Genomic DNA, 25,321 nt, shown 5'->3' on the forward strand with positions numbered 1-25,321 from the left:
ACTTGGAGAGCATGAAAGCAGGGAGGGGGAAACTCCTTTTGGAGGTCAGAATTGGGAAAAACTTTGCTCTGCTTAGAAGTATAAACAGATTTGGAATGCTTCAGGGAGCAAAATAGCATTTGAGTGGCGCCTTGGTCTTGCAAGATGAGGGAAAATTCGTTTCAGGTAAGAAGGAAACCGTAGGAACAGATACAACAGAGGCAGGAAGGTAAGAGCATTAGTGGAAACAGGTTATTAATAGTGCCATAGTAACAGCCATGCCCTTCATAACCACACTGAGGCCCAGGTCTGGGATGGCACAGTACACTCTGTAACCAAGTATAGCACAATCGTTTTCTGCTGGGGGAACAAGCTTTCAAATGATACAGCACATCTGGAAACTCTCCCCTGTGAATCTGTTCTGCGTAGAAGTGGTCACAGCGACTAAGTCGACTTTAAGATCCTGTTTCATTTTGTTCTTGCAGAAGGAAACTCCACTTGCCAACGCCGCATTCTGGGCAGCCAGGAGAGGAAACCTGACACTGCTGAAGCTGTTGTTGAACAGCGGCCGGGTGGACGTGGACTGCAGAGACAGTGTACGGGCGGCTCGCAGTACTTCGCGTGCGCATGCCCAGAGCGTGCCTCTCCCTCCTGCCCTGTGGACACATTTCCCTTTGCAATGCTTGCTCACTTGTTCCTGCCCTCGCTCGCTGTATCCTTTGCAAAATGTCCAAAGTACTGTTGTGAACTTAAAAACATAACTGGGGGAAGTCAGGAAGGAACGGAAACAGTTATACGACATGCACAAAACAAGGGAAGGCAGCCACAGCAGAGAAAGAGGCACTTCCCTGGGAATGAGAATCAGCAAATTACGAGAAAAAAAAAAGTTGTTGAGGGAAAGAAACCACTGTTGTTATGAAAAGACAGAGATGGTTTAGAGCACAAGTGGGTTGCCATGGACGTGGGAGTTAGGTTTTCCTATGAGGATGAGGAATCTGAGAAGTGACAGCTGCCACCCGGCTTCTTACTCTTACTTCCCTCACCTTTTGCAAACATAAATAGTAATTGGCGATTTAGAAGATAAAAATAGATACTACTGCTCACTTGCAGGCATTAGAGAGCCCTTTCCCTCCCCAACTGGGGGCAGTAATTTCTCTGTGCTCAGCAGGACTTTTCCCCATCTCTGGGGACAAAGGGGGACCTCCCATGAGAGTGAGCAGACATATTTTGATCGTAGGATTTGAATTAAAATATTTTCAAAGGAGCCTTAATGTTTTCCTGAAAATAGGGTGTTTCATTTCCAGCTTTTGTTGCACAAATTTGGTAAATGAATCTGCCACCAGCCCAAGAACAAAATAGCAAAGATTGTTCCAACTTGCCCACTGGGGACCTGGGGCAGGATATTTTCAGCTGGCAACTCCAGCTCCACTCCACACCCTTCTTGCTCCATGTCCTGAAGACAGAACTACATGGACTGTCCCCAGTTGGGTTTGTCCCGTGGCACATTGGCAAGAGTCAAAGGGTGGGAGGAGAGGGACGTCAGTGCCCAGTGCCCTCCCTGTCTGTCTGGCAGCAGTGCCCCTACCCTCTGCCACCTGGAGACCAATACCTTCCCCTGCTGCCTTCAGGCTTTGGTCCCAGAGCCCCACTATTCCTAGCTGCCAGTATTACATTGTTCTTTGTAGTTTCCCAGGCCACAGCTTTATAAATAGTCTCTTTATTAAACTTTCTTCCAATCATCCCAATTTGAATATGCCATCTGTTCCTTGTCAGAACTCAGACTGATATGGAGCCTTGGGCATCTGTGAACTGCCCATCCCAGTCTTACTCAGGTCTCACTGGGCCAGTTCCTGCCTCATGCTGGGCAAAACTGTGGGGTAAAATCACCAGTTTTCATTGTGGCTTCACCCACTGACCACTCTGATGACCACTCTTCTCCTTGTTCTTGAAGCCACTTCTTCCAGACACGCCTGTGACTTCCTCCCACTTCCAGCTTCCCAGGGGTGCCCCACAGTGCTGCACTTGTCCTGCTCGGCACAGTGTCAGCCTGCTCAGCTCCCTTTGTGCATCAGGAGGCCTGTCCCACCACCTTCTTTCCCTCAGAGCTCACACTCTCTGCTGTCTGCTGGGAAAACGGTAGCTATTGTGACCAAAAATTTTGCTTCTATGAATAGACATTAATATATTTAGTTAAAACAAGAGGTCATCTTATCAGGAGCTTTCTGGAGAGATGATTAACCCAATGGAGTAAGTCTAAGTGATGGTAATTTCAGACATCTCCTTTATTTTGAAAAGACCTATAAGGCTGGTGGTGACTGAGAAGCAGGGACATGTTTGAAAACAGTGCAGGCCTTTCTTCCCTGTGGCATGTCACTAGCCAAGGTTTGGCTTCTTCCATGTGCCACCTGAGTGTGGAGTCCAGATTCCAGGATGGTTTCTTACAATGCTAATTGATCTCTAGACTAGTACTGCCCTCGCTATTGGGGCCAAGCCCCAGGATCACCTAGGAAGCCCGTGAGAGCTGTTGGAATGCAAGGAGGGGCCTGTTGGGAATTGTTCCTAACCTCGAGTATGTCTGTGTTTAAACTTTTCCAACACTGTAAAGAACAAATATTTAATCTCTAGGCTACCTGCTCTCCAGCAAGGCTTTGATGTGCTGACACCCATTCACCTGGACTCCTAGATCAATGCTGTCTTGCCATGACGTTTTCATCTTTTGCTTTGCTCCTCTCTCTGACATACATGTGCCACCAGGATGTCAATGGCAAGATTCTTTTAGCCTTTTTATGTGTTTTAATGTATGTGTTTCTTAGCCTTTTTGGTTTTTAGACTTGACTACATTTATGTACACTTATATATGCTCTGTTCAAAACCAGTTTGTTTTTTAAAGATATATTTTACTATCAGCCACTGAAATAAAGTAATCTTAACATTTAGAGAATTAAAATCAGTCAGGCTAATAGGTTTTTAAATATAAAGGAAGTATTTTGTGCAGTTTAATATAATACTTCTTTTTTATTATATTATTATTATTTTTTTCTTTAGAGACAGAGTCTCACTTTATCACCCTCGGTAGAGTGCTGTGACATCAGAGGTCACAACAACCTTCAGCTCTTCAGCTTAGGCAATTCTCTTGCCTCAGCCTCCCAAGTAGCTGGGACTACAGGCGCCCACCACAATGCCTGGCTATTTTTTGTTGAAGTTTGGTTGGGGTCGAGTTTGAACCCGCCACCCTCGGTATATGAGGCCGGCACCCAACCCACTGAGCCACAGGCGCCGCCCTATAATACTTCTTTATTCTTCTTTTTGTCTCAACATAACTTTGTCTCAATTAACCATGAAGTCAATTGAATTGAAATACAATCTGAGAAGTATTTTTGTTTGGTTGGTTCAACTTTGCTTTGAAACAGATGAGCCTAACATTTTTTATTTTCCTTTTTAAATATTGAAATAAGTGATTTGTACCTTCTCTGACTCATGATTGATTTTTATTGTGAGATCAGTGTGACCCATGATAACAGATTTTCTCCACTCTCATGTAAAAGCGCGTATTCATAGCATATCTAGTCAGTCTGGCTTTCAGCCAAGTGTGGTAGTTCATCTGGGTTGCTGTATAACAAAACATCTTAGACTCGGTAATTTATAAACAGAGATCTGGCCAGGAAATCCAAGATCGTGGCTCCAGCCCTTTCTCGTGAGGGCTTCTGCTTCACAGATGGTGACTTTTTGCTGTGCCCTCAATGGTGGAAGGGAGCATGGAGCTACCCTCTTCAACCTCTTTCATGAAGGCACTAATTCTTTTCATAAAGGTAAAAAACTCATGACGTAACCACTTCCCAAAAGACCCTACCTCTCTTTGTTGTAGTTCTTTCCCGGGCTGGAAGGCAGTGATATCATCACAGCCCACTGGAACCTCAAATTCCTGGGCTCCAACAATCCTTCTGCCTCTGCAGAAGTAGCTGGGACTACTGGTGCATGCCACACTGCCTGGCTAGTATTTGTATTCTTTGTGGAGATGGAGTCTGGCTCTTGCTCAGGCTGGTCTGGAACTCCTGAGTTCAAGCAATCCACCTGCCTTGGCACTGGGATTACATGGGAGCCACCCCAACCACCCAAGGCCCTACCTCTTAATACTTCCAAAATGGGGATTAGGTTGCAACATGAATTTTGGAGGGACTTATTCAGACAATAGCACCTTGTATTTTCCTAATTGCTATCTAATTAAAAATTCCTTACATTAAAGAAGAAGTTAGTAATACCAAACTTGCCTGCATAATACTGCGTAATACTAAGAAAGGCATTCAACTGAATAAGGGATGGTAGAGCCTATGGAAGAGTCTTATATCCAAATGCTGAATATGGGCACATGGGGTAGAAGAAACATAAAACACTATTGTGAAGCTTTTCTTTATTCTACTTGTACAATTTATATAAAGCAAATAAGACTTCCCCAAAGTAGCATGGCCATCCAACTAAGTCGACAGTCAAATGATAACCTCACATTTACTAAACTATCATAATATGATTTGAGTCTAACCCTGAACTGATCTCTAACATTAATCACTATGCTGAACACATTGCCCGACTTGTCTAATTTACTGATGTAATTTAACCAGGCAGATACTTTTTTTCTTCTCTCATTTTATAGATAAATAGAATTACACTGGTAAAGTTACATAACACATCCAAGATCCTACAGTCAGGGACTGTAGGCCTGTAGGACTTAGCCGCACTGCTGTCCCACAAAATCTCACTGGTATAATAAATGACAGCAAGCCTCCAGGATTGTCCTTTGCCTCCTGAGCCTTCCTCATGTTTGTCTTTGTCATCCACGTGTGAGAAGCAGGTTGCTGACCATGCAGAGGTGGGGGTGGACATTGTGATTTCAAGGCCTTGAAAACAACTGTAAGTTAAATTAGAAAAGTCCACTTCTAACTGAAAGGGTCAACATCACATGCTCTGCCTTAGATTTTTGGATCTTAAAGCTGGAAGAGGCCTTGGCGATCATCCCATCCAACCCCTCATCTTAAAGCTGATGAGAACAAGTCTCAGTAATTGTAATCACCTTGCCCAGGTTACGCTGTTGGCTGATGACAGAGGTGGACTTCGACCCCACAGTTCCTGCTTCTAGTTCCGTAGTCTCTCTTTGCATCCTAGTGCCATTTGTCTTTGAATATTTTTGAAGATAAAGACTTTTAGGCTAGGCTCATGCCTTAATCCTAAGTACTTTGGGAGGTTAAGTGGGAGGATTACTTAAGGCCAGGGGTGCAAGACCAGAAAGAGAGAGACCCCATCTCTCCCAAAGAATAGAAAACTTAGGTGTGGTAGCTCATGCCTATAGTCCCAGTTACTCAGGAGGCTGAGGCAGAAGGATTGCTTGAGCCCAGGAGTTTGAGGTTGCAGTGAGCTGTGATGACACCACTGCACTCTAGCCTGGGTGACGGGTAACATTCTGTCTCAAAAAAATTTTTTTTAGCCAGGCGTTGTGGTGGGCACCTGTAGTCCCAGCTACTTGGGAGGCTGAGGCGAAGAGAATGGCTTAAGCCCAAGAGTTGGAGGTTGCTGTGAGCTGTGACACCATGGCACTCTACCAGGGCAACATAGTGAAACTCTTGTCTCAAAATAATAATAATAATAATTTTTTGTTGTTTTAAATACAGAAAAATAAGTGGTACCATTTAACCCATTTTTGTGTGTCTTGCTAGTAGGATTTTGGCTCAGAAATCATTTAATATGAATCATAAAATAAGACTATTATGTCACTGCTGACTTGAAATGCAATAACTATGGTTCATCTGGACTATGTCTCTGAAGGTAGTCAGCAGAGGCTGAAAATTGAAAATTCCAGCCTCAGTTCGTCACTTTGCTTTCTCCCTTCTGGTGTGCATTACAAGCTTATTCACGAGGTACTTTTATCACTGCAGGAAATTTTGTCCTAGGACGTGATCTAAGTGGAGCAACCCCTCTTCAGCGTCTTCCTAGGAACCCTCTGTCTGACACAGTGATGGCCTAACTAACTGGTCCTCTGTCTCTCCTCCATCCAGTATGGTACCACGCTCCTGATGGTCGCCGCCTATGCTGGTCACATAGACTGTGTGAAAGAGCTGGTTCTGCAGGGCGCAGACATCAACCTCCAAAGGGAGGTAGGTCAGGCTTTGCACTTGAATAAGAATGACAGGTTCAAGGCCATGTGTGGTGGCTCACACCTGTAATCCCAGTACCCTGGGAGGCCAAGGTGGGTGGATTGCCTGAGCTCATTATTTCAAGATCAGCCTAAGCAAGAGCAAAACCACATCTCAAAAAACAAAACAAAACAAAACAAAAACTAGCTGGGCATTGTGGTAGGTGCCTATAGTCCCAGGTACTTGGGAGACTGAGGCAAGAGATCACTTGAGCCCAAGAATTTGAGGTTGCTGTGAGCTATAACACCACAGAACTCTACTCAGGACAACAGAATGAGACTCTGTCTCAAAAAAATCTAAAAAAAAACAACAGCAGCATTTTTTAAAAAAGTAACAGGGATCTGAAGTTCAGAGACCTGAAGTTTCTATAATAGTGAACTGGTAGAGAGGACTGGAGTCTTCATCTCTCTTCTGTTAAAGTTTACTGTGCCCAAAATAAGGTCCAGGAAGCACCATTGATTGTATTACAGTTGAGCATGTCTTGTGGGGCACTTCTGAGATAACCAAACCTCTTACTACATTCCTTAAACATTCATATATTTGTCTTGAGCCTAAGTCGGTTCTTCCATCTTCCCTTGGAATTAGATGCTATAGAATTGATGGAATTTGTAGAGAGACCATTGTATTTTCAGAAGGGTTGAGTCACCAACCTTATTTGTAATAAGACTCACTTGAGAAGAATCTGAATCATCCTTGCCAAACTGTATTCAAAAGGGTTCTCTGATTGCCCATGTATTAAAATAGGCTCGCCCCCACATGAGTAAGTATTGAACTAAAATACAAACCTATTTCCACACTTCATTCAAGGTCAGTTTTGGTAGTTTGATCTCACTAGAGATCTATTCTTAGTTCAATCCACAGAAGCAGTAGGGAGGCTGGGACATTTTAATATGTTTTGGGGTCCAGGTCTGAGAAGGCATGAATTATTTCCAAGTCATCCTAGGATGTGGTAAACTAACCTTTGTGGAGACACCATGCTTGGGTTGTCCCAAAGTGCATCTGACCTCTCCTCCGTTCATGCTGACTCAGACTGGGCAAGCTCCAAATCAGACTGGAGCACTTGGTTTTCCTTGCTCTGGCCTCATTTTGTCGCAGGGCCTGCCTTACAGTTGTTTCAAAAAGATGATTCCCCAACCAAGCTTTCATCAAGCCAACATACCCTCTTCTTCCAGTCTGGACTGTCACCCCTTCGTGGAGTAGATTAAGACACATCAGGCAAAAGAGTTGGGACAAGAGTTCCAGGGCACATTCACACACCCCTGCCATCAGCCCTCCGGGTGCAGGAGGCCTTGGCTGTGGGCCCTGAAAGGGTGATGTGGCTGATGGAATCCAGGGTCTGGTTCCCTGTAGCCTTGGCTGAGTGAGCCTGGTCTGTTGAGAAGAACAGCAGTGCGGAGACTACAGCGAATGGAACCCTCTCACACACGGACCCTTCTGAGCGATTTCAGTAACACTGGATTATTGTCTCCGGGCATTTTTCACTTCAGCGCTTACTTTCCCTCTGGGATGAACATGTTTAGACCCACTTGGAATTATACTTTAAAATAACCCTGGTCTTTTTTATTTTTCCTCTCTGCTTTACAGTCTTTGTTTATTGTAACTTTACAGAAACGACAGATTTCTTTATTTAAAAAAAAATACGGTCCAAATCTGCTTACTCAAAAAACTTTATCCTGAAGGGCAGGTTCACCAAATCTCTTAAGAACAACTGAGAAAAGGAGGGAGAAGAGAGAAGTGTTTGATTCCTAGGCACTGTGTGCTTTTTATGATTTGATATTTGTTTGGTTCCAATTGCTCAACTCATCTTGGAGATGAAAGCTCTTGTGCACTGAAACAGTGGCCCTGAGGACTTAAGGTAGCCTGTGTGGTTCAAATGGTGATGCTATGTAACGTCCTGGCAGTCTCCCAAATATCTGGAGACTGTGCCAATCTGGGGCATAGGGTGCTCAGCCACGGGGGGACCCCAGCCTCGCCTTCTTAAGCTGTTCTGGAAGCTGAGAGTGCCTCACACTTTGGAACTTTCTCTCATAGCAGACTTCTTCCTGGTCCATCATTTAACCTATTTTTGCAATATCAGAATATTTGTTTGCTGAAAAACTACTTGCTGTGCTTTTCTTAGAGCTTGCTAGAGAAACAATTAGAAGCTAACCATCCTGAAACCCCATGGGGTTAGAGAGCCGGCACTATTAGCTGGCTATACCTCTCAGGCATGGGGGCTGCACGTGCAGTTGGCATGAAGCCCTGGGGCTGGGAAGTAAAGCACATTCACATTCCAGACTGGAGTCTGGCTCCTGTTTTCTGGGGATTGCTGAATTAATGTGCATAATGATTGATAGTATGTATGATCCAAAGCTGGCTGAAACTGCTGTAATTATTATTTTTGTAATTAATGGATCAAGAAAGCTTATTGAGGGGCCAGGCTCTGTGGCTCATGCCTGTAATCCTAGCATTCTGGGAGTTCAAGGCGGGTGGATTGCCTGAGCTCAATGGTTCAAGACCAGCCTGAGCCAGAGCGAGACCTTGTCTCTAAAAATAGCTGGGCATTGTGGTGGGTGCCTGTAGTCCCAGTTACTTGGGAGGCTGAGGCAAGAGAATCCCTTTAGCCCAAGAGTTAGAGGTTGCTGTGAGCTGACACCAGGATACTCTTCCAAGGCAACAAAGTGAAACTCTGTCTCCAAAAAATGAAAACAAAAGAAAGCATATTGAATCAGTCCTTTCTCTCTCTCTCTCTCTTTTTAAGACAGAGTCTCACTGTGTTGCCCTTGGTAGAGTGCTGTGGTGTCACAGCTCACAGCAACCTCAAACTCTTGGGTTTAAGGGATCCTCTTGCCTCAGCATCCCACGTAGCTGGGACTACAGGTGCCCGCCACAACGCCTGGCTATTTGTTGTTGTTGTTGTTGCAGTTGTCATTACTGTTTAGCTGGCCCAGGCTAGGTGCAAACCCGCCAGCCTTGGTGCATGTGGCCAGCGCCGTAACCACTGTGCTACAGGCACCACCCAGTCCTTTCTCTTAATAAAGAAACAACTCCAAGGAAAGACCCTTTGTAGTCTCTAAAATTTGCCATCTTTTAAGATGGTGAGGGCTGGGCGTGGTGGCTCACACCTGTAATCCTAGCATTTGGGAGGTGGAGGTGGTGGATTGCTTGAACTCAGGAGTTCGAGACCATCCTGAGCAAAAGTGAGACCCTGTCTCCACTGGGGGGAAAAAAGCAGAAGAAGAAGGTGAGAGTTTTCTTATTCTAGCCAAGTTTCTTTATCCAGACCTGTTTACAACTTAAGATTTCTGGGGACACCCATAACTCAGTGGGTTAGAGCACTGGCCACATACACCAAGGCTGGCAGGTTTGAACTTGGCGTGGGCCAGGTAACACAACGACAAGTACAATTAAAAAAAAAAAAAGATTTCTGGAGTCCAGTGTCCTCCACCATGAGAAAGAAATGGGGAGACACTTCCCACTCATTTCTGTGGGAACAAAGGAAAAAATCACCCCAGCACTGCAGGCAGAGGGTCCTGTGAACAGGCATGATGCTGGTGCCTTCCCAGGGCAAAGTCTGAGATTGAAGTTACACCTGAGCAGGTGTTGGAGGCTCTGCTATGGTGGTGGGCCTCATTGTTCCCAACACACACACACACACACCCTTAAGAATAGGTTTTCGAGTGATCAGTAGTCCAGAGGACATGCTGTCCTTGGCTTCTCACACCTGAGTGAGACCTACCACCTTAACCTCCCACCTCCTCAGGGAAGCTGTGGGAAGAGGGATTTCTTTTCACTATGCCTGGGAAAGTGCTATTAACTTCATCCCAACCCAAAGAATGGAAGTGAAGAGTATCTTTGTAGGAAAAATACATACACAGTATTGCCCAGAAGAGTAGGAATACGATTTTGCTCATATTATGCAATGATTTGGGTACCAATCTTTTGTAGTCTTAGAAAGAAGTAACTTCGAAAGAAGGAAGCTAAAAAATGGGTCTCAGAATATCATTATCAGTACAAAATTTAGAATCAGGCTGCTGCTTGTCTGTCAAATATGTCTAATTTTGAGAAATATTTTGAGCTGATTTTTCTCTGGGCTCACAATGGGAGGAATTTGTGGGTAAACTACTTAGATTCTTCCTTGCACTGGAACCTTTGTACTCTTGGGCACTAAATTTTGTAACAAGAATTCTTCCCTGTGTTAATGAATGCTACTGTTTCCCAAACATTATACCAAATATATTTAGTTTCCTGTGGCTGCTATAATAAAGTTCCATCAACTAGATGGCTTCAAACCACAGGAATTTATTCATTCATAGATCTGGGGACCAGAAGGCCAAGATCAAGTTGCAGGCAGGGCCCCGCTCCCTCTGGAGGCTCCGAGGACTTCCCTTCCTTGCTGCTTTTAGCTCCTGGTGACTGCCAGCGTTCCTTGTGGCCACAGCCCTCTAGTCTCTGCCTCAGTGGTCACATTGCCCATTCTTTGTTTCACATACTCCTCTGCCTCACTCTTTTTGTAAAATGTATTATTTTTTACTGTGGTAGAATGCATGTAATAGAAACATTATCATCTTAACCATTTTCAGGTGTAGAGTTCAGTGGTATGACACATAGTTATACTGTTTGTTGTGCAACCATCACCACCGTCCATCTGTATAACTCTTCATCTTGTACAACTGAAACTCTGTACTCATTAAATAATACAAACTCCCCATCTCCTCTCCCACCAGCCCTTGGCACCCGTGGTTCTACTTGCTGGTTCTTTGAATTTGATCCCTTTAGATAACTATGTCAGACTCATACAGTTTTGTCCTTGTGTGACTGGCTCATTTCACTTCGCATGATGTCTTCAAGGTTCAGCCATGCTGTAGCATATGCCAGAATGCCCTTCCTTTTGAAGTTAAATAAGATTCCATTATTTGGATATACTACCTTTTTCTTTTATCCATTCGTCTCTAGATGGACATTTCAGTTGCTTCCACAATTCAGCACTTGAGAAGTTGCTTCTGCCTCACTGTTAGAAAGACACTTGTCATTGTTCTTAGGACCCACCCAGATAACAGAGGTTAAACTCCTTCTCGCAGAATCCTTAACTTAATCACATCTTTTGCCATACAGGTGTAAGGCCATATTCACAAGTTCTGGGAATTAGGATGGCACCATTCATCCCACTATACCACAAATAAAGTTTTTCCTTTGTCCCTTCTCTGGCCTAAGAATAGAATCAATTCAAATGTGGCCCCTTCCTAAGCCAGAGGGTTTTGTGCAAGGATATTGATGTGTTTTCTTTGAAAATGTACAAATTAAATGTAATATAACCAAGTATCTTTTAAAAGCAGACTTTCTCTCTCTGCCAGTCAGGTACAACTGCCCTGTTCTTTGCTGCCCAGCAAGGCCATGATGATGTCGTAAGATTCCTCTTTAGATTTGGAGCATCTACTGAATTTAGGACCAAAGTAAGAAAAACCTTCTTGATTTCATACCTTATTGAAGAATTTCAGTAGTGGGTATTAGCTTTTTAATCGTCTATGTGTGTTCCCCCTTTTACAAGAGGTAGTCTTAGTGATTTGATTGATTTGATTTAAAACATAACATTTTTTACTCTGGGCTCACAATTGGTGAATGTTATGTGGAATGTTGTAGATTCTGTCCTGCACTGGTAGTTTTCTACTCTGGGACACTAAATTTTGTAACCCGGAAGGGTGCAGAGCAGGTGGCTTTTTAACTTTCCCTGCTTCTATGAGCTTTTTGTCCCCTTCAAGACTAATCTCAATACTATGTTAAGAATTGTTGAAAGTTTTAATCTGATGCTAGTGAATCTGAGAGATTTCTAAAGGGAGCAGTTTGGAGGGTAGCTTACTTTTATGATCTATCCTCATGAAAAATATATTTAATACATAATTACAGTTTATATGGTTGGGCAAGGATTTGTGGTTCTTCCTTTAAAGAAGTTATTTTCATTTTTGACATACTGATAGGAAAACTGAGAACGCAGAAAGATCAATTTTATGTTCATAATATGTGCATGATTTTACATGATAATGTTTTGAAGTAGGAGAATTTGAATGGACAAAAGATTTTTGTAATGGTCAGCACATTTTAAGCCTAGTTATAATTTAAAATCCCTGAAAATTTGCCCAAATTAGAAACTTTTTGGTTTTCTTAATCCATTGTATGTGATATGTAGATATCAAGGGAGCTTTCCGGGGGAGTGGGGGGGATTTCCTCTCATAAGTAGATCTCCATTTTTTATAACATTTCTGTCGTTTCTGAAACCTGCTATTTCATGGCTCTGAGCATTCTGAGTGTAATACACAGTAATAACAAAATATGTACATATATTTCACATTATTACTTATTTTTCATTATAAAAGTGATATAACAAAAAATAGAAAGTAAAGTTCCACAAATCTCTATCCTAACTCTGACCACCTGTGACCATATGGCCACTTCAGTCCCCTAGGTTGACAAGTTAATACTGACTAAAAGCTTTTGTACATGTGCCAGTTGGAGCTAACCGAGAAATCCCAGGGACATGGGGCCCAGGAAGAGCAATTTCACAGGTTCCCATCAGGTCCCCTGCAGAAGTCTAAGAGCTGTCCATGGGAAGAAGAGCATGTCTTGTCATCAAAACTTTGTTTCAGGGAGGCGCCTGTGGCTCAAAGGAGTAGGGCGCCGGCCCTATATGCTGGAGGTGGCAGGTTCAAACCCAGCCCCAGCCAAAAAACAAACAAAGAAAACTTTGTTTCAACAGTTGTTCTCATCATCACTAAATCTAAACGTCCCCAAACATGTTTTTAAAAATAAAAGATATCACTTCTTCTATGATAATCATCACATTTTATCTGTTCTGTTACTTCATTAGGCAAAGAGCTGGGGAAATTGATAAGACAAAGCTTACAAACAGTGGTGCTCACTGCTTCCATTAAGCAATTTGCTGAGGCCCCACCCCACCAGCAGGCTCAGCTGTCAGTCTTTCTCCTCCTCATTCTCCACCTGTCCTAGCCCAGCTCAAGCGCCCTCCCCTACCAACCACACAGCGAGTCCCTGGGGGAAGCCTTTCCCAGCCATGTGCATCCCTGAGTGTTTCTCCAAGCCACCTGACACCTGCGTACCACAGTCACCCACATGACCAGTGCAGGCTCACCCCAGACCCACTGAATCAGCGCTCCCAGGATAGGCATTTTGAACACTCTGTATACAAATTTAGAAATCACACTCTCTTGTATTAATATTTATGATTTGTATTTTAGAGCCAGATTACATGTTCTTGAATTATTTACAGTCAGCTCAGATGTGCACATTCCACAGACAGATACACAACTGAACCATCCTGGATGGGAAAAGGTCATCCCCTGGCTGCAGCACCTGAGAGAAACCAGAAAGCGTTTTAGTTGACCACAGACTCAAAGGAGTCAGTAGTGTGATGTGGTTGGTATGAAAGCTAATCCTCATTTAGAACGAAGAGATGAAAGTAGATGGAACAAAGGCACGCCCCAGTTTGCATCAGAACACCTCTTCTTTACAGTGCTCTGCTTAGTTTTAGGGCCCACATTTTAAGAGAGACCTGGACAAACTGGCACATGTTCAAAGGAAAATAAATAGGATGGTGAGAGACACATAGGATATACTGTACTTGTGCACCTTTTTAGTGGATGCAGATCTTTTTTTTTTTTTTTTGGGCCAGGGCTGGGTTTGAACTCACCACCTCCGGCATATGGGGCTGGCGCCCTACTCCTTTGAGCTACAGATACCGCACTGGATACAGATCTTGTCCCATAATGACAATGGCCCCAGAGGGTTGCCTCATAAAAATACCTTAATGTTACTGGCCTATTACTGGGTACTACCACAGGGAGATGCCAGTGTTTGTTCCAGACACCATGGGAGGCTTTTCTCATAATTCAAAGATGGAACTGGCAAGGCTTAGTACAGACTTTCTCTTGCGACTGTCATTTTGAAAGGCAAATAGGTCATTGGGTTGTTAGCATGGGAATTTTCTAAATTAATCATAACTTGGTCAAATAACTATATCTCTAGCAAGTCATCCAAATTTATTAATGCAATGTAACTAGATGTCCTTAAGATGAACTTTGCCATGATTATAAAGAAAATGTGAAAGGGATGACAGAGGGAGACTGAGTTTGTTGTTATGGATGGGAAGATTCCCTCCCCAAGTCCCACCTGAGGAGTGTCTTCTTGGTAGTGTGTGTGCCTGCCGGGTCTCTAATGCGTTTACACTTTGCACATCCGCAGGATGGAGGCACCGCCCTGTTGGCTGCCAGCCAGTATGGGCACATGCAGGTGGTGGACACCCTGCTGAAGCACGGAGCCAACATCCATGACCAACTTTATGTGAGTGCCTGTCAAGGGAACACTGAGTGGATCCTTGTTCATTCCTCGTTACACATAACACCGCTGTCTAAATTTGTAGCCAGAAATGCCAACATCACAGGTATTTTAGTAGACAGTAGGACTTTAAACTGAGACATCAGGGGAAAAGATACAGTAAACAGAGGAGTTTTCCCCAAATAGAAACCAGGTATCTTGTTTACCCATCTCTATTCTTCCTTTTAAATCCATTGTACATACGAGATTTCACGTACCTATGCGTTAAGACCGTCAAAAATCATGTGATACGTATTTATTTACGTGATGACAAACCACCCAGCTCAGCGTGTGGATTTGCCAGAACATATTCTGCTGTTATTATCTGTGAGGAAGGGCACAGAGAGGAAACAGGAAGGTATTTGGAAGAGAAATGAGGTTGGGTGGATGAAAACCTGTGAAATACATGTACACCACTGACCTTTCAAAGGCATCCCCTGCTACTGTAGGGCTGTTTGCAGCTAATTGGCAATTAGCACATTACCTAAGGTCTCTTTTAATTGTCTGTCACTGTAATGCAGTAAGATGTATGGCAAGTGTTATTCAAGTTTTCTGGGAAAAAAATATGGGGAAATGAACTTACTTAACTGAGTTTCAGAGAAGTGAAAGAATTGCTACTTCCAATTATCTAGGAACCTCATTTTAGGCTGTCCTAACCAACCACTTAGCCCTGTGCCTCTGGTACTAACTTTCATAGCCGTGTAATGAGCTGTGTAGGTGTGAACTTTTCCATCTGAACTCCCTTTCTAGAGTTTACATGGTTAACACTGACAAATCATGGGCCGCTTTGAAGTTCATAGCAGCAGGGCTTGCTGTCTGCATTCTTGGAGCCTGCAGCATTACCAGTAGCATAATCAGGTTATGTGATAATGATCTCAAGGAGGAATTCTCAGCTCCAGCTGCCCATTAGAATCACTTGGGGAGCTTTAAAAAATTACCAGCTCCCAGCCCCACCCCAGACCAACAAAACTGAAGTCTCTGGTGCAGCTTGAGCAAGAGGTGGTTCTGACTTGTGGCCAAGTCTAAGAAACACAGGTCTAAAGCTTTAGCTACTATAGAGAAAGTATCTCTGAGAGTGTGTATGAGTATACGGATGGGTAGGATGAATAGGAAAAGCCAAAGTCTTTGGAAAAAGAAAGTGAATTACGATTTTCATTGTATTACCATTAATAGCAATCCAAATTGACTCTGGGTGTGCTTATTAAATAATATTCTGCCGTAGGTTCATTGGGGCAGCACATAATCTTACAAAAGCAGAGTTCAGGGAGAGCCCCTTTCCATAATAAATTCTTTTCTGTAAGGCCAACAACATTAGAAAAAATGCTCAGCGTCACTAATAATCAGAAAAATGCAAATCAGAACCACAGTGAAATGACGCCATCTTACTCCAATTAGATGGCCCTAATTAAAAAATCAAAAAACAATAGAAGTTGATGTGGGTGCAGTGAAAAGGTAAACTTTATACACTATTGGTGGGACTATAAATTAGTATAGTCTCAGAAAAAGGGAGATCACTATGGAGAGGTCTCAAAAAGCTAAAAGTTGACCTACCATTGAATCTTGCAATCCCACTACTAGTATCTACCCAAAGGAAAAGAAATTGTTATATCAAAAAGACACCCGCACTTGTTTATCATAGCATAATTCACGATTACAAATATAAGGAGTCCACCTGGGTGCCCATCAACTGATGGGTGAATAAAGAAAATGTGGGATGGATAGAGAGAGAGACAGATACCATGGAGCACCACTCAGCAAGAAGAAAGAATGAAATAACATATTTTGTAGCAACTTGGATGGAAGTGGAGACCCTTATCCTAAGTGAGGTAACTCAAGAAGAGAAAAATAAATGCCACGTGTTCTCGCTTACAAGTGGGAGCTAAACTGTATCTACACAAGGAGACGGAGTGGTATAATGGACATTGGAGACATACACGGGAGGTGGGTGGGGGTAGGTGGTGAAAAACTACCTAAAAGCCCAGACTCCACCACTGCACAATATATACTTAGTGGAATTCAACTTATACCCTTTAATCTATTAATTTTTTTATTGAATTTATTCCTTTATTGATTTGACACACTTCTCCACTCCAATCTAGCACATAATACAATCTGGGTGGGCCAGGCACTGACCCAGGAAATGATGGGAACCCACAGCTGGAGCAGGGGAGAGGACAAAGCAAAGGGCACTGGGGGAGGGGCCGCTTGGGGGCTGGGGGGCAGAAGGAGCCCCAGATGGCTTCCCTGGCAGGTGCTAGTAAACCTGATCCACATTCCCCCACCCGTGCTCATTTCCCAGACCCTCAGCCGAGCTTCTCAGCTCCCCCTTCCCTGCTCCTCCCCTCCCCCCTGCCTGCCCCCACACACTTCCACATAACCCCTGTAGTCAGGGAAGGGGAAGAAGGGAAGGGACAGCTGTCAGGGACCTTAAGAGGGAGGTCTCCATCCCTAACTTTACCACCCTAAATCCTTTCCTCATTCTATTCTCTCTCCTCCCACCCACCCCCTTCCCAGGCCTCAAGCTAATTCCAGGCTTTCAATGCACTCTCCAACTGTAGCACTAACTCATACTGGGTCATACTGGGTCATAGAAGAGTGTGGCTGCACCCCAACACCACACACTCCCAAGGACAAGCTGACAGAATGAGGGGATCTGACTTAGCTTTTCCTTAGGGAACCTCTAAAGCATTATGCACAGACCTTTTTCTAGACCTGGTCCACATAAGAGGTCTTCCCCTTCCTTGTTCACTGTTACTCCCCACTCCTCCCCCATTTCCCTGTGTCTCAGCTAGTATATTGTCTGTAGTGTTGGTATCATGTCACTATGACAATGCCCTCAGAAAGAAAAAAACATTCTCTCCATCTCTAGCATCTTGTCACTGTTAAAAATCTCTATATTTGTGTTTATATTTCTTTAAAAGTTTATAAAAGCCTTTCTGTTATCTGCAGCTCTGTGCTCAGATCTTGGCCATTTCAGATCCTTCCTACCCCCCACTCACACCACTAGCCTAAGGGGACCACGGCATAAAAACTCCAGGCTGACATAGCCTGGTCCAGCTTATATAAGACTCTCTACAAAAAATCCTGCTCCCAAACGCAGGGGTAAGGCCACTGGTGACTTCACATTTCCAACAGCATTGCCTGCCCCTGTTACAAAGCCTAGGGGGTGGGAATGGGGGAAGCCAAGGATGGCTCCTGAGAGGGGACCTTACACCCTAATTTGGCACAGTGAAAATAAGCCCTCTCCCTTTGCCCCTCCCACTTTCCTCTTCCCGTAGTCCCCACTAGGGCAGCTTTCTTTATAATTTCCTCAGCACCCATGTGCCTGTGTGCTTGCTTGCTTGCTTGCTTGTGCGATTAGACCCCACCCTAGCTCTAAAGCAGGATCCCAATTTCCTGGAGAGGGCTCAAAGAGTGAATATGGACACTGGACACACTTGGGTCCAGCTCTGAAGCAGGAGACAAAGCTTCCAGCCATGACCCAGGGATCTGGCTCAAAGTTGAAATCCAGTCCCTCACCCCCATCCATGAGATCACTGCTGATGTTATCCATGTCACACTCCAGGTTCTCTATAGACATATCAGGATCTAGATCCCGAGGCATTCTGTCTTGGCTTGCAGCTTCAGTAGGGATTGTGAGCACTGGTGTCCCCAGGAGCTTGGGGATGGAAGCACCTGCCATGACTGAAGGTGGTGCTATCATGGAAAGGGTGGGGACCAGACCGCTGGGGCCTGGAGCCTCTAGGGGCTTAGGACATAGGCCAACTCCTGTGGCCAGCTTACTAGAGGAAGGTATATCCCTCCCAGCAACAGAAGCATTGGAACGTGGGACAGAATGGGATCTACCTGGGACATGAGGACATCAGCAGGGGGTGGTGGCATATCAGAGGTGAGCTGGGCCTCCAGAGACTGGGAGCTTGAGGAGCACCCTTCTGCTAACAGGGGCCCCTCTGCTGGGCTGAAGAAGGAGGTGCTATAGGAGTGTAAGGGGCAGGTAACCCCAGGATGCTACAAAGAGAAGCCAGAGAGACTACTCCAAGATAGCAGGGAACAAGAAGATGTGAGATTGAGCCCATCTCACAGCTCTAGGTCTTCATTCAGGGTGTAGGAACACCTCCTGCATAGCTGCTGACTGAGGCAGGTATTTCCTCCTCTGCTAGCACCTCTGATTCTGGCCTCATGGGGGACAGTCGGGTGCTGACACTGCTAGCATTTGGACAGAAGATGATCCACACATTGGCTTCCTCCCAGTTTCGAGAACAAGGGCTGCCTGACCACTTGGCGAAGTGGCCAACAGGGCTGGTTGAAGTGGCACCTTCAGATGGAGTTGGCCACATAGGTGGTTTCTTCTTGGGGGCCTTGCTGCAGCCGGGAGCAGCTTGTTGCTGCTGTCCATGGAGGCAGCCCGGCAGCGGGGGGGCCATGCCACTCTTGCCTCCCTCTGGGTTCAGCGTCCACCAAGAACTCTTGCCGGTGGCCTCATTGTGAACCTTGATGAACTTGCTGTGCAGGGACAGGTTGTGGCGAATTGAGTTCTTCCATCCTGCCGAGCTGTTGCTGTCACCCTTGTCCTTGAAGTAGGGCACAGTTCAGACCATCCACTCATAGATCTGGGCAAGTGTCAGTCGTTTGTCTGGGGCGCTTTCAATGGCCGGCTGGTGAGTTCTGCATATGACTGATTTCCCCAGGCATTTGGCAGGAGCCTCCCTTCCGAGGACCTGTTACAGCCCCCAGGATCCCGGGTTGGGGGGCCCCTGTTGGCTCTGGAAGCCTGGAGGACAACAGGATAGGCTCTGAATGCCCCTCCGCGTGTACCTTCTCTCCCAGACCTGGCTCCACCTCGGGCGCTGGGACGGCTCAGTAGTGAGTTCTGGTCGGGGAAGGGGCCAGGTGCAGGAGCAGGGACGGCTCTGAGGTGTGAAGTCAGGATCGAGGTCTATGATCACGGCAGCCTCTGTAGCTGAATTCTCATTCCCCGGATCCATACGTGGCATTGGACCTCCGCAGTTCAGCATTCGGTGAAGCCTGGCACAGTCCCCCACAATGCCTCCCCACGGGGGGAAGGGCCGAGGGCCAGGACGTACAATCCTGCTAGTGAACTTCCCCTCGCCCCAGGACACTAGCCCCCAAACTGTCCCTTCCACACAGGTCTGTGATCTTCTCCCCACTACAGCCTGCAGCCTTAGAGCTCTTTCTGAGACGACACCTGCAACCTAGGCTGAGCAAAGGCCCCTTTTTCTCCAACCTCTCCCAGCTTCCTGCTCTTTTAAACCTGAGGCGCCCCGTCCCCTCCTATATTGCATTCCCATCACCGAACATCTCCTTAGCTGCAGTTCTCGCCCCTTTTAAGTTGCTACCCCCCATAAACTCCTCCCAAATTTCCTCCCCCCCGCCCCCCCCCCGTCGCTGCCCTCCCCCATACCCAGCTCCCACATCCCTTGCCCCACCCCTGGCTGCCCCTCCTCCCCCATTCCCCTCTCCTCACTCCTGGTAGGGTCCCTAGCATCTCTATTCCTGCAGCCCCGATTGCCCTATCAACCCCACACCACCCCCACCCCCGTTTCCCCTTTGTTTTGCTCCAAGCCTAAATCTATTAATTTTTTTTTCATGAAAGGCACACATTTTAAAAAGGAGAATAAAGCAGAAGTGGTGAGGAAGGCAGAAGGCTAACTTAACGTGGGTGGTTGGGGAAGGCCTGGCCAGGAAGTGGTGTATTGATTTTTAACTGAAAGGGAAAGGAGGCAGCAGTGCTTCAAGATTGGGCAGAGCGTCCAGGCGTTCAGTGCAGCTCGTGCAAAGATACTGAAGTGGGAATCACACTGGGGGGATTCAAGGAGGAAGAAGCAGGCTGGCATGGCTGGAACATGGTGTGTGGCGGGGAGGTCAGTAATGTGACAACAGGGAGGAAGGCAAGGAACAGCCATGGGCAGCTGAGATGACCACAGTGAGCTATCACAGAGTTTTGAGCAGGAAATGATGTGCACCAACTATAACACAAACGGGGAGGCCAGCTGTGAGGCCATTGAATAGCCCTGCCTCAAGATGCTGAAGGCGGAGTGCAGTGGATGCTCTGAAACATGCTCAGTGTAGAACTGAAGGATTGATGTGAAGTACAGGAGGAAGGGAAGAATTAAGTATGACTTACTGGCTTTATTGTGAACAATGGAGTGAATTGAGTGTTTTTTAAAAAGATGGGGAGCCTAGGGGAAAACAGAGTTGAGGACCAAGAACTCCGCTTGGCCACACTAACTCGAGACGGTGATTAAACGCACAAATGGAGGTGTTAGGTGGGCAATTGGATACATAAGGTGCTTGGCAAAAATAGTGGATAGAGAAAAACATTCCTCTCTTTATAACATGATTCAAGAAACTTCATGCATCATAACTTTGACTTTATGTTAAGACTTATTCTTACCTAAGCAATCCAGATGTTTTCATCAAAAACAAATGAGGGGCTTGGCGCCCATAGTTCAGTGAGTAGGACGCCAGCCACATACACCCGAGGCTGGTGGGTTCAAGCCCGGCCTGGGCCCGCTAAATAGCAATGACAGCTGCAACCAAAAAATAGCCAAGTGTTCTGGCAGGTGCCTGTAATCCCAGCCACTGGGAGGCTGAGGCAAGAGAATCATTTAAGCCCAAGAGTTTGAGGTTGCTGTGAGCTGTGGCACCATAGCATTCTACTGAGGGCCACATAGTGAAACTGTCTCAAAACAAACAAACAAACAAAAACAATTGAGGGCCAGGTGCCATGGCTCACACCTGTAATCCTAGCACTTTGGGAGGTCTAGGTGGGAGGATCCCTTGAGGTCAGAGTGTGGTGGTACATACCTGTGGTCCCAGCTACTCAGCTGAGGCAGGAGGATTGTTTGAGCCCAGAAAGTTTAAGGTTGCAGCGAGCTATGATGATGTCACTGCACTCTAGACCAGGCAACAGAGGGAGACCCTGTCTCAAGAAAAAGCCAGTTGAAATATAGGTGGATGGGGGTGCAACTAAAACTTGTAATGCACAGTGAAAAATTCATTGCATGGGTAGCCCATCTTAGACAATTCCGGAGAGTTAGCAGGAGTTAAAGGCATGGTAGACTTTCCGAAAATTTTATTCCCATAGCAAACATTTGTTTAAAAATCTACATAGGCTGATTAATTTTTCGACAATTGTCTTTTTTTTTTTTTATTTTCTTAAGACAGAGTCTCACTGTGCTGTGTCTCCCCTGGTAGAGTACTGTGGTGTTACAGCTCACAGCAACCTCCAACTCTTGGGCTCAAGTGATTCTCTTGCCTTAGCCTCCCAAGTAGCTGGGACTACAGGCACCCACCACAATGCCCGGGCTATTTTTTTGGTTGTAGTTGTCATTGTTTTTTGGCAGGCCTGGGCAGGGTTCAACCCGCCAGCTCCCATGTATGTGGCTGGCGCCCTAGCCACTGGGCTACACATGCCAAGCCAAGTGCTAGAATTTTTAACTGTCTTGAGGGCATCGCAGCTGGCACCCACTGGTAATCTAGCACCTTCCACATGACTCATCTGGTTGGACTTGCGGGGAACGGCACTGTATTCTACCTTGTGGTTAGTGTTCCTGAAGGGAGGTGTGGTAATTAGCTGGGTTTGATAGGCGTTTTCCACGGGGGTGTGCTCAGGTTTTCCACTGCAATCTGAAAACAGTGGCGCTCGCTCTGTGCAGTGAGTGCTGTCTGGCTAAAGTGAGCTCTCATGGAGAACGTGCCTACAGCTGACCCCTACATTTGCCAACCAAGGCCACCAAATGACATGTCTTCAAGAAGTTCTCTTAGAACATCCTGAAAACATAGTTGGTTAAAAAGAAAACTAAAGAACATTGGGAAAGGAGCACTTGCTTTGGGCTTTATGCAGGGTTGCTTTTTGTGTTTATGAATGTTGCTGTCTGCTGGGCTGGCAGGGAGAGAATTCTTGGAGATTCTTTTTAGGGGAGTTTTTCTGAAAACATTTTAATACTTAACGTCAGGTTGGGAGAATATGGATAAGGGGCAAGAAAGAGAAAAGAATCAGAAAGATTTAATTTAAAAGACACCTTTCCAGCCTGAGCACACAGTGAGACCTCATCTCTACAAAAAGCAGAAAAATTAACTGAGCATGTGGTAGGCACCTGTAGTCCCAGCTACTCAGAAGGCTTGAGGCAGGAGGATCACTTGAGCCCAGGAGTTTGAGATTACAGAGAGCTGTCTTGACACCACTGCACTCCAGTCCAGGCAACAGAGTAAGACCCTATCTCAAAAAAATAAAATATAAAAATGAAGGCCAGGTGTGGCAGCTCACACCTGTAATCCCGACACTCTGGGAGAGTGAGATGGGAGGACCACGTGAGCTCAGGAGTTCAAGATCAGCCTGAGCAAGAGCTCAGGTAGAGCCCCTCTCTACCAAAAATAGAAAAACATTAGCTGGGGACACACACCTGTAGTCCCAGCTACTCAGGAGGCTGAGTCAGAAGAATTGCTTGAGCCCAGAAGTTTGAGGTTGCATTGAGCTATAATGAAGCCACTGCAGTCTACACGGGGTGACAGGGCAAATTCTGTCTCAAAAAAATAAAGAAATAAAAAAGACCCCTTTTACTCCCAATTCATGAACGCATAAAAATTAGGCTTGAAGGATTTGTTATCTTCAAGACAGAGTCTTTTTTTTTTTTTTGAGACAGAGTCTCAATTTGTCACCCTCAGTAGAGTGCTATGGCGTCATAGCTCACAGCAACCTCAAAGTCTTGGGCTCAAGCAGTTCTTTGCCTCAGCCCCCTGAGTAGCTGTGATGACAGGCACCCACCACAATGCTGGCTATTTTTAGAGACAGGGTCTCACTCTTGCTCAGGCTGGTCTTGAACCCATGAGCTCGGACAATCTGCCCGCCTTGGCCTCCCAGAGTGCTAGGATTACAGGCGTGAGCAACAGAGCCCAGCCTTGTTATCTAACACTTAGCCCTTAATTGACAAGAGGATGGAAACCTAAAAGAGGATAGAAATGAAAAATTGTATTGAATTTCTATATTTTTAATCTAATTTCTTTTAAAATGAATGTGAAAGATGATTCATTTTTTAAACACTTTTAATTTGTTCTCTCTCAGGATGGAGCCACTGCCCTCTTCTTGGCTGCCCAAGGTGGTTATTTGGATGTTATTCGATTACTGTTGTCTTCAGGAGCAAAAGTCAACCAGCCAAGGCAGGTAATGTCCACTGCTGGCGTCCGCCCAAGTGCCCGGAGCCTGAGGCAGGGAGGGCTGGGTGTCCCAGAGCACCACATACCTGAGATAACCAGGCAGCTGGAGGCATTCTTCAAACCCTTCTACCTCTGTGATGAAAAGTTAATCTTTGATTAGGGTTTCTCCTGTTCTATGTTCTGGACCCACCCGGGAGCCTGTGAGTTCAAGCTGACGTCACAATGCACTGCTTTTAAAACTTGAGTGTTTGGTACCTGAGGTTAAGTACACACTCTGCCACCTCCTGTTCAAATAAATTATGGCTGCAGTGAGCTAATGAGCCTAGGCTAGCCTGGGACAAAGGTAAACAGAGGCAGGTCAAGTGGCCTTGCCCTCTGCCTAGGCCCTGTGCCAGTACACTGCCCTGTCACCTACCATCCAGAAGTGACCACCCCTGAAGAGAAGCTGAAGAGAAGCCCATGTTTTTGGAATCATTAGTAGGTCTTGCGTCTTCATCTCTCACAATTATTATATAATGCTCTTGAAGAGTTCATTTACCAACAGCAAGTGAACATCTGGCAAGTCAATTAACTGTAACTTAAAGAAACAGAAATGCAAGATAATCTAGGCAGTATTTTAGAAACAGTGAGAAACATCCAAATATAAGACATTATAATCAGCATCTCTTGTATAAGCACTATTTCTGCCCTAATTTATTTTTAACAAAACATTTCAGATTAAGAAAACACTGCCATAAGGTCATTTTCTAGGGAAAAGTGAAGCTGATTTCTTACCACTAAATGACACCCAGTTAGGTTCCCACAGTAATACGACCTTATACGGGAATGCCTGTGTGTTCACAAAATGAACAGCCATGGGACCCTCAAGGCTGGTCTAAGCTCTTGGCCACAGACTTCTTCAGTCTTCAGAAGCCCAAGCACATAAGGAACCTGGAAAAAGACAGCACCTTTGGCCAAAGTAGGCTTGAGGTCAGGAATCCTGAGTTCTAGATCCAGGTCTGTTAATAACTAGAGCTGTGTGGTTTTGAACAAGTGAATCACCCGCTATAGACCTCTCTTTTCTCGCTGAAAATTAGGAGGCTGGGCAGGATGAGCCTGGTCATCTCTTCAAGCTCCCAAATTTTTTATCATTATTTTTTTATTCATCTTTCAACCAGTATATCTTGAGCACTTATTGTGTGCCAAACATTGCTAGCAATGTAAGTTTGTATTTGGGAGATTTTAAAGATGTTTTTAGGTTTAGATGACCCAAGGCATACTCCTGAGAAAGGAAGCAATTTAGAAAAAGTTGCTCCATCATTCCTGCCAGAGTTGATTCCAGGATTGCTGTCTAATATTTTCTTATTGGCCTCTCTTATTTTGATGTTGTTGATTGATTCTGAGTCAGAGGTTTCAACTTACCCAAATTAATGAAAGGAATTAGTTATTTTTAGATGGTATAAGTTTGAATCGGAGGCTATTATTGAAGGCACCATTATGAGTTTAGAAATGAGAGATGGGCTCGGCGCCTATAGCTCAACCGGCTAGGGCGCCAGCCGCGTACACCTAAGGTGGCGGGTTCGAATCCCCAGCCCGGACCCGCCAAACAACAATGACGGCTGCAACCAAAAAATGGCCGG

The 25,321-nt window shown here is 45.3% G+C and overlaps 1 protein-coding gene and 1 pseudogene across 1 annotated transcript in view; one reads left to right on the forward strand and one right to left on the reverse strand.

Moving 5' to 3' along the window:
- Positions 1–359: 359 nt before the first annotated feature.
- The window catches only part of ANKRD29 (ankyrin repeat domain 29), a 45,355-nt gene continuing 20,393 nt past the window's right edge, over positions 360–25,321 (forward strand). Inside the window, exons 1-5 of the mRNA XM_003784835.2 lie at positions 360–575; positions 6,024–6,122; positions 11,495–11,593; positions 14,394–14,492; positions 23,611–23,709. Coding sequence (XP_003784883.1) covers positions 360–575; positions 6,024–6,122; positions 11,495–11,593; positions 14,394–14,492; positions 23,611–23,709 — 612 coding nt within the window. The remainder of the gene's footprint in view (positions 576–6,023; positions 6,123–11,494; positions 11,594–14,393; positions 14,493–23,610; positions 23,710–25,321) is intronic.
- On the reverse strand, positions 17,836–19,540 carry LOC100956352 (annotated as a pseudogene).

The sequence above is a fragment of the Otolemur garnettii genome, unplaced genomic scaffold (assembly GCF_000181295.1).
Source record: "Otolemur garnettii isolate 467f Iridium unplaced genomic scaffold, OtoGar3 scaffold00012, whole genome shotgun sequence".
NCBI classification, from domain to species: Eukaryota; Metazoa; Chordata; class Mammalia; order Primates; family Galagidae; genus Otolemur; species Otolemur garnettii.